A 9,975-nucleotide genomic window follows, 5' to 3' on the forward strand; every position below is an offset into this window, starting at 1 on the left:
CCGCCATCTTGCCCCGCCTCTACACAGACATCTCTAAATGAATAAACATTCCAGCTTTGATCTAAACTCTCAATCAAAAAATGTTGGGGTGGGGAGGGAGGTACACTACATTTTTCAAAGGTAATTTAGAAATTTTTTCTAAAACATTCAATTCCTAGGAAATCGCAGCACCAAAACTGTAGGGAGTTATATTTTTCCCAAAAATTCTTATAGTTACCTATATAAACTTCCTACACTGAGGTGTTTTCTTATGCCATGTGGCTGTTGGCACTGAAGCAACTCACCCAGTTTGCCATTGCTTAGCCTCTTCTGTTCCACGTGGCCTTTAAGTGCTCTTACTTTCTTTAGCTTAGTTTCCTGATTCTCAGCTATTTCTTTCAGCCTCTTAAGCTTCTCCTGCTCAGCTGCTTGTTGCTGTTGACGCTGATCTTGCTGTTTCAAAAACTTTAAGCGCTGTTCCTGAAGATGAAAGCAATTGTCAGGTATATAATTTTTGACAGGTATACCATTAACCCAAAAGTAACCTACTCATACCCTTAGATGCTGAGATTGAAATGTACACAACACTTTTTTCTGGTCTCACTATCTGTCCTGTATACTGCCATCAGAATTGCCTGGGAGATTTCTTCAAAACAGATACTCCTGAGCACAGTCTTAGACTTAACAAATCAAAATCTCTAGAAGGGGAAGATCTAGGAATTATTATTTTTAACCCAAGTGGTCTTATGCAGCAAGCACATTTTGAGCTAGTTTTCATGAAAGGTTGTTAGAATGTTAAGAAGGAATGCATGTAAAGATGGGAGGCAGTATAAGAAAGTGGATAAATTTAGCCTTTACAGTGAAATCTGGATTCAAATCCAAGCTCTGTCACTTATTAGCTATAAGAATGTAGACAAATTACAGAACCCTACTCTGGTAGCATAGTGCCTAAGGCACTTGACTGCTAACCAGAAGGCTGGCGGTTCAAATCCACCAACCACTCCTCAGAAGGAAGATGGGGCAATCTATTTCCATAGTGATACTGCCTCAGAAACCCAAGCAGGGGTCGCTATGAGTTAGGTCCGATTTGACGGCACATAACAACAACAACAACTTATAATAGCACCCTCCAGGGTCTAGCCGAAGTCCACAAAAGGTCTCAAAACAAAAATATTCACAATGAACTCCCATCCATACTTTGTTACAAGTATTTAAGCGAAAAGCAGATACACACGTACAAGATGTGCTTGCTGCATAAAACCACTTGGGTTAAAAATAATAATTCCTACTTATAGTAGGGTTCTGTAATTTGTCTACATTCTCATAGCTAATAAGTGACAGAGCTTGGATAGGAGCTTCGGTAGCGTAGTGCCTAAGGCACTTGACTACTAACCAGAAGGCTGGTGGTTCAAATCCACTAGCCACTCCTCGGAAGGAAGGTTGGGCATTCCACTTCCATAGTAATACCACCTCGGAAACCCAAGGAGGGGTTGCTATGAGTTGCGTCTGACTTCATGGCACATAGCAGCAACAAAAAATATCAGTATATGTTACGGATTAAATTATGATCCCTACAAACATGTGCTATAAATCCCAACCTCTATGCTTGTGGATATAATCCCATTTGGGAATGAGTAGTCTGTGTTATGTTAAGGAAACATGATTACTGTAAGGTACATCTTTTGAGATATAAAAGAGATTAAACACAAGTAAGCAAGCAAGCAAGCAGAGATGGGGGAAGAGAGCTGGCACCTAACATTACCCAGGAGCAAAAACTCACAGGCATGGACCTTCTTCCAGAGCCAAGAGAGACAAAGCCTTCTCCTAGAGCCAAAACCCTGAATTCAGACTTCTAGCCTCCTAAAAACTGTGGTAAGACTTCTTCTGTAAGATGCAGGAATAGGTAGACAAGTGACACAGACCCTCTTCAACAAAGAAAAGAAAAATCAATTGACAGATATACAGAAGATAATCCTGGAACCCTGAGCTTTGAAAGGAACTATACAGAAATGGATTAGGCACCAACTAGTGGAAAACCCTGAACAAAAACAGTGAGTATAGAGATGGTCGGAGCTGTGGACTGTCAGCTACTCTGATGGGACCAGTAGCCTGAATATTTCCAAGTGGTGTTGGGAGCTGAGAACTGACCTAAAGATCAGCCCTTGTCACCAAGGGCTGCAAGGACGACTGTGCTGGTAACCTATAACTAGGGAGGGAAACAGCAAGGAGGGAGACAACCTCAGCTGTTGACCTTCCGCTGTCCACAGGGTGCAGCCTTTTTATTATTCACACGTGGCAGCCATTTTGGATATTTACAAGTGGCAACCATTTTGGATTTTAAGGTGATAGCATTCTCATTTGGATTCCAGGGATGTAAGAATAGGCTCCGTTTGCCAAGGATAGCAGGATAGCAGGGACATACAAGAGGCTGACAACAGGAAAGGAGACAGGTGGTGAGTGTTTAAGTGCTGTCAAGTAGTGAATAGAGGAGCATAGCACAGTACTCTGCCTGTGTAGATAACACACAAACAAAACAAAGAAAACAAAAATCGTAGGCAAGTCACTCCAACATATAATCACCAATTAAGTATAAACACAAAAATGTCACAATGCCTCAGAGACAAAAGAGCATCACAGTCCACACAAAGAAGCAAAATAAAGGAGGAGAAACAAGGGACCAGAATACAAACCCAAAACATATCCCTGAGGATGCAGCAATGGAACCCCCTGATAAGGAATTCAAAAGAATTGTATTTAGGTATCTTCAATCAATTGAGAGACAGTCAAGGAAAACACTGACAAAATTGAGGAAAACACAGGTAAAACCCTAAAACAATTTCAAAAGACCACACACAAGAACAAAATGAAAAATAAAAGAAAAATTAGAAATGATACAAAATCCATAGACAGAAATCTTGAAGAGTAATGCTAAATTTTCAGAAATAGATAAGACATTGAACAGGCAAAGGAGCAGAATTGAATCAATGGAAGACAGAATTAGGGAGATTGAAGGCAAATACCAGAACAATTCTTTGGAAAGGGATAAATCAGAAAAAAGACCAAAACAAAACGAAGAAAGCCTAACGGTCATGTGAGATACCATCAAAAGGAATAACCTACATGTAATCGGAATTCTAAAACAAGGAGAGACAAATAAAACCACTGAGAAAACTGTCCAAGATTTACTGGAAGAGAATTTTCCTGGTATGATGAAAGATGAGAATATATCCATTCAGGAGGTCCAACGAACCCCAAAAAGGATAGACCCCAAAAGAAAATCACCAAGACATATCATCATCAAACTCACCAAAACCAACCAAAGACAAAGAAAGAATCATGACAGAAGCATGGGAAAAACTAAAAGAAACCTGCAAGGGGCAACCAATAACACTAAGCTCCCATTTCTCAACAGAAATCATGCAGGCAATATGGCATATATTAAACAATAAAAGAGAAAAATTTCCAACTAAGAATTATGTACCCAGCAAAACTGTCCCTCAAATATGATGGTGAAATTAGGACATTTCCAGATAAGCAGAAATTAAGGGAATTTATTAAAACCAGACCAACCTTACAAGAGATGCTAAAGGGAGCACTTTGGACAAAGAAGCAGCAACAGCAAACAACAACTGACCATTAACATACATGATGATATAACCCAGAAACCAACTCAGCTATGGAAGTATCCAAAGTAAAGAAGCCTACAAGATTGTAAATAGGTAACCAGAGACATCAACTGACCAATGAGAACAACTGCAAACCAAAAAGACGGAAAAAATTGTGTCATTACAGAACTTCTAGATGGTAGGGAGGAGCTCTGGTAGCATAGTGCCTAAGGCACTTGACTGCTAACCAGAAGGCTGGCAGTTCAAACCCACCAGCCACTCCTTGGAAGGAAGATGGGGCAATCTATTTCCGTAGTGATACTGCGTTGGAAACCCAAGGAGGGGTCGCTAGGAGTTGGGTCTGACTCAACGGCACACAACAACAACAGATGGTAGGGACATTATGACAACTACAAGATAGAATGGGCTGTTCTAAACTTGGGAAGAAAACTATAAATCATAAGGTAACCTCAAAGGGAAATAATAAACCTTCACATCAAAATAAAAAAGAGGACCAGTATAAATATTCAGCAAATACTAAAACAATAGCAATGAAGGAAGTAATAACATGATTCAAAAACAAAATGAGCTCAGCATAGAAAATTATATGGAACAAAGAAATCAACACCATGAAAAAGCATATAACAAAAATGATAGCAACAAATTCATATTTGCCAATAATTACATATCTGGCAAAGGACTTATCTCTAAGATTTATAGAAAACTCCAATGCCTCAACAGCAAAGGAATTAACAATCCAACTGAAAAATGGGCAAAAGACATGAATAGACACTTCACCGAGGAGGATATTCAGGTGGACAGCTAATACATGAAGAGATGCTCACAATCATTGGCCATCAGAGAGATGCAAATCAAAACAACAATGAGATACCGTCTCAACCCAGCACTGATGGCAAGGTTCAACGAGACAGAAAATAACAAATACTGGCAGGGATGTGGAGAAATTGGAACTTTCATACAGTGCTGGTGGGACTGTGAAATGATACAACCACTGTGGAAAGCAATATGGTGATTCCTTAGAAAGCTGGAATTGGAGACACCATTTGACCCAGCCATCCCATTACTAGGTATATATTCTAGAGAGGTGAGAGCCAGGACAAGAACTGATATATGCACACCCATGGTCATCGCAGCACTATTTACAACAGCAAAAAGATGGAAACAACCTAGGTGCCCATCAATGGAAGAGTGGATGACCACATACACAAAATGGAATGCTATGCAGCACTGAAGAATAATGTAGAGTTTGCAAAACATCGCATAATATGGATGAACTTGGAGGACATTATGCTGAAGGAAATAAGTCAATCATAGAAGGACAAATATAGTATTAGTTCGTTGCTGTGGAGGGTCAAGGAAAGGTTTATATATGGAGGGAAACTTTCTTTGTTGGTTGCCAGGGGTGGCAGGGGAGGGGAGGGAATACTGCAAAAAAAAAGCATTGACCCATGTCACTTTAGTTGTGTGTATTTTACCGTACATAATTATATTTCAATAAAATGCATTAAAAAAAAAGAACTGTGATAAAATAAATATGCTTATGAAAGCACCCATTTATGGTATGTCTTTTATAGCAACACCAGATACGTAAGAGAATTATGTTTCTTCACCTATAAAATCAGGATTCTAGAAAAGTACATACCTCGTAAGGCTATAAACAACAACAACACACACACACACACAAAAACACTGCCATCAAGTCAATTCCAACTCAGGGTAACCCCTATTGGACTTCCAAGGCAATAAATTGTTATGGAAGTAGATTGCCCCATCTTCCTTCTGCAGAGTGCTGGTCAGTTTGAACCAACAACCTTCTGGTTAGCAGTCAAATGTCTTAGGCATTGCACCACCAGAGCTCCTTCGTAAGGCTATACTCTCACTGCCACTGGGTCGGATCTGACCCACAGTGACCCCTCCTTGGGTTTCCGAGGCGGCGTCACTATGGAAGTAGATTGCCCAACCTTCCTTCCAAGGAGTGGCTGGTGGGTTTGAATCACCAGCCTTCTGGTTAGCAGTCAAATGCCTTAGGTACTATGCCACCAGAGCTCCTTCATAAGGCTGTAATTGTAATTAAATGAAGTATGAAATACAAAGCTGTTTAAACAGTAACTTATATATACTCAATAAGTAGCAAATGAAAAGCACTGAAAAATGCCTCAACATCTTCAGAGGACTACGATTATGCAATTTAAAATATTTTATTATATTAAAAATTTTAATTAAAACAGTAACAGAGTCATGCTATTTATAATCAAAGATATTTCTTCTCAGAATAATGATTAAAATATACAAATAATGCAGAAATAATTTCAAATTAAGAACCCCAAGGTTAGAGACTTATTCTGCAACAATCAACCTGTTCATTTGAACACGCATCCTTACTTGTCAACATAAGGACCATCGGCATCACCTGGAAGCTTGTTAGAAATGCAGAAACTCAGACCCCATCCCATCTTATATTTTCCTTGTTCAAAGCCAGGATCAGGATTACTTTTTGAGTGGAGAACGTCTCCAAATAAAGACAAAGCAGCCTGTTACTGGTGCCAAACAGCAGAAGAGGCTAGTGTTGGCACTAGTAAACTTGAAAGTTCCTCTTGCTGTAGTAATGATTCAGGTCAAAATTAGCCCAAACTAGTTCCTAGCAGGAAAACTGAAGGGTTTTTTATGTCTTTCCTGTTTTGCTGATACCCAACACAGCATGGTTAATCTTCATCAGAATCAGGAGTCAGGAAGATCATGACCAACTGGAGTGATTTAAGGTTTTCATACTTCACACAGAAATTTCCACAAAATGCAAGGGCAAGGGGAGGAAAGTACCATATCACAGGGGACTTTGGGTTCATAATACCAACTCTTATCTGTGAGCTAAACGGCTTGTAAATGAGGATGGAATGTAAGCAGCTTTACATACATTATCAGTAGTGGCCTATTAGTTCTTTCAAAATAAGACATTACCTTGGTAGCCAACATTTGTTGCTGTGCCTCAATCTGTTGTTGCTGGCGAGATGCCATTTCCTGAAGTTCAGCAAGAGTCAGATCCATCCTAGGACTATTAACCTACAAGCAAAAGCACAAGCAAATAATCTTAATACAACTTATTCTAAAATGATCACAGAGATTCTTCCCTCAAAGATCTATTTATAAATTCCATTTGAACCATGAGAAAAGTAGCCATTTTTTCAATAATATTAAATACATTATTAATTTTTATATATTAATATCTACCTCATTCCAAAGATAACGAAGACACTTAATAAGTTAAGGTATAAAACATATTAATATATGAACCAACAACCTTTATTTTTCATTTTCTCATTGTGAAAAACAATCTTTTATTTTGTTAATTTAAAATTAAATAATTTCAACAGTTCGAGATACAAACAGAACAATTTAGAATTATTGTATTTTGTAGTTCATCCATATTAGGATAATAGTGTTTGATGAGAATATGGTCATCAGAACATCAATTAAAAATATGATAGTAGCATAAATTCAAGATACATTGTGTCATCAGAAACAAAGTCAAGATAGTCTACAATTCTATTCAACATTATCCTAGAGGTTTTAGCCAGTGCAATATAGCAAGAAAAAGAAACAAATAGCATCGAGATTGAAAAGAAAGGATGAACTGCCTTTATTTATAAACACCATATCATCTATTAAAAAGATCCTATGGAATCTACAAAAATAGCTACCAATATTAAAAAGGTAGTGTACTAAGATTGCAGGATAAAAGATGAATACATAAAAATCAATTTCTATATATTAGTAACAATCAAAATTAAAATTTAAAAAGAAAACTAAACTTTTTATAATAGCATCAAAAATATGAAATCCTCAGGCACAACTTTTTATTATTATTTTTTATCGTGATTTGGGTCAAAGTTTACAGAGCAAATTCACTTTCCATACAACAGCTCACATACACTTTGTCTCATGACATTGACTACAATCTCCCACAATGCAACAGCTCCCCTCTTCACTTCCTTCCCATAGTTACCTCTTTCCTGTGTTCTTCCCTCCCATGCGCTTCTGCCCCCCACCCCCAGCTGTCTCCCTGTGCATACACAGCCCTCTATTCTCTCATGATTCATCTCTCCAAGGAGTTTATCTACCTAATGTAAATGTTCAGCTTATATGGCTGTCTTTTGTTTGGCTGGAAGCCACAGGAGTGGGTTCAATTCCAGACCTGAAGGGCAGCTAGGGGCCATAGTTTCAGGGATTCCACCAAGCTCTACCAGACCAGCAAACCTGGTCCCCCCTTTTTTTTTTTTAAATGATTGAGTTTTGTTCCACATTGTTCACCCACTCTATCCAGGATTTCCTACAGAGATCCCCCTGTGAGTGGTTGACAGTGGTAGTCACGCACCGTCTAGTTCTTCTGGTCTCATAGTCGTATAGGCTGAGGATCACATGGTGGACCAGTCCCGTATACTAATTGCTTCCATGCATGTTTGGTTTGCTTCATTCTTCTTTGCTATGGACAAGGAGAGACCCATTGTTTCATCTAGATGGCTGCTTGCAAGCTTTTAAGATCCCAGTCGCTACTTGCCAAAGTAGGAGGTGGAACAATGTTTTATGTAGTATGTTATGCCAATTGAGCTTGATGTCTACTGCAACCAAGGTCCTGAGCCCACAGGTCCAACTACTCACTTCCTCTGGGTAGCTGGCTGTGGCCAAGGAGTGACTACAACCTCGTCCCTTGTTAGCTCATTTATATACCTGGGAATTCTTACAGAATATACCAATACACTTGTAGAAACATTGTCTGCCAACCTATATATGGTCTTGAGCACACTCCCCACTGCCCAGACATACCTAATAGTTCAGCCTGTCCACCCATCTCTGTAGATCAATGTTTGCCTTCACGGACAATGCTGTATTGTATATGCAAAAGGGTTCACCTTTATTCTCTGTACCTCCCAAGCACCTCTTTATGTCTTCTTCTTCCTCAATGCCACCATGCTGATCACTCACATTATGTACACTGCCCTTATCTTCACCCAAATCAATACCTGTCTCTACCTATCAACAGTGTCCCTTCTCCTCCCCTCACATCCCTGGTAACCAACAAAGAAAATTTCCTTCCATATATAAACCTTTCCTTGACTTTTTACAATAATGTACTAATCCAATATTTGTCCTTCTGTGACAAACTTATTTCACTCAATACAATATCCTCCAAGTTCATCCACATTATGCAGTTTTTTGCAGATTCTACATTATTCTTTAGGGTTGCATAATATTTTATTGTGTGTATGTACCACGGTTTGGTTATCCATTCTTCTGTTGACGGGCAACTACGCTGTTTCCATCTTTTGGCTATTGTAAACAGTGCTGCAATGAACATGAGTGTGCATATGTCTGGTCTTCTTCTGGCTCTCACTTCTTCAGGATATACACCTAGTAATGGAGTGGCTCTGGGTCAAATGGTATTTCTAATTCCGACTTTTTAAGGAATCACCATACTGCTTTCCACAGTGGTTATATCATTTGACAGTCCCACCAGCAGCCTATGAGAGTCCCAATCTCTCCATATCCTCACCAGCATCTGTTATTTTCTGTTTTGTTGAACTTTGCCACTAGTGTTGGGGCCAGATGGTATCTTGTTGTTGTTCTGATTTGCATCTCTCTAATGGCTAATGATTGTCAGCATTTCTTCTTCATATGTTTGTTAGCTGACTGAATATCCTCTTTGGTGAAGCGTCTATTCATGTCTTCTGCCCATTTTTTTGTGTGTGTTTTAAAATTTTATTGTGTTTTGGTGAAAGTTTACACAGCAAATTAGTTTCCCATGCAAAAATTTATACACAGATTGTTCTGTAACATTCGTTGCTAACCTCACAGTGTGGCAGCACTCTGTCCAGTTCCACCCTGTCTTCCTTGTTTCCATCCCTCTAGTTTCCCTGCCCCTCTCTGCCTTTTCTTTTCTTCTTTGCTTTTGGGCTAAGTGTTGCCCATTTTGTCTAGTACAGTTGATTGTTCTTTTTATTTTCAATTGTGATTTGGGTGAAAATTTACAGAGCAGATTCACTTTCCATACAGCAGTTCACATACACTTTGTCTCATGACATTGACTACAATCTCCCACAATGCAAGAGCTCCTTCCTCCCACTTCCTCCCAATTCTCACCTCTTCCCTATGTCCATCCCTCCATGCACTCCTGTCCTCTGAGCTGTCTCCCTGTGCATAAGCAGCCCCTCTTTCTTCCATGATTGTACTGTTCAAGGAGTGTATCTACCTCAGGTAAATGTTTAACTCATATGCCTGTCTTTTGTTTGGCTGGAAGCCACAGATGTGGGTTCAATTCCAGACCTGAAGGGCAGCTAGGGGCCATAGTCTCAGTGGTTCCACCAGGCTCTATCAGACC

The 9,975-nt window shown here is 39.3% G+C and overlaps 1 protein-coding gene across 1 annotated transcript in view; it reads right to left on the reverse strand.

The window, feature by feature from the left end:
• TP53BP2 (tumor protein p53 binding protein 2) overlaps positions 1-9,975 on the reverse strand; it is a 94,097-nt gene that overhangs the window by 25,980 nt on the left and 58,142 nt on the right. Inside the window, exons 4-5 of the mRNA XM_007936958.2 lie at positions 6,561-6,662; positions 285-459 (exon numbers count right to left, since the gene is read on the reverse strand). Coding sequence (XP_007935149.2) covers positions 285-459; positions 6,561-6,662 — 277 coding nt within the window. The remainder of the gene's footprint in view (positions 1-284; positions 460-6,560; positions 6,663-9,975) is intronic.

The sequence above is a fragment of the Orycteropus afer genome, unplaced genomic scaffold (assembly GCF_000298275.1).
Source record: "Orycteropus afer afer isolate SDZICR_OR568_19922 unplaced genomic scaffold, OryAfe1.0 scaffold00039, whole genome shotgun sequence".
NCBI lineage: Eukaryota > Metazoa > Chordata > Mammalia > Tubulidentata > Orycteropodidae > Orycteropus > Orycteropus afer.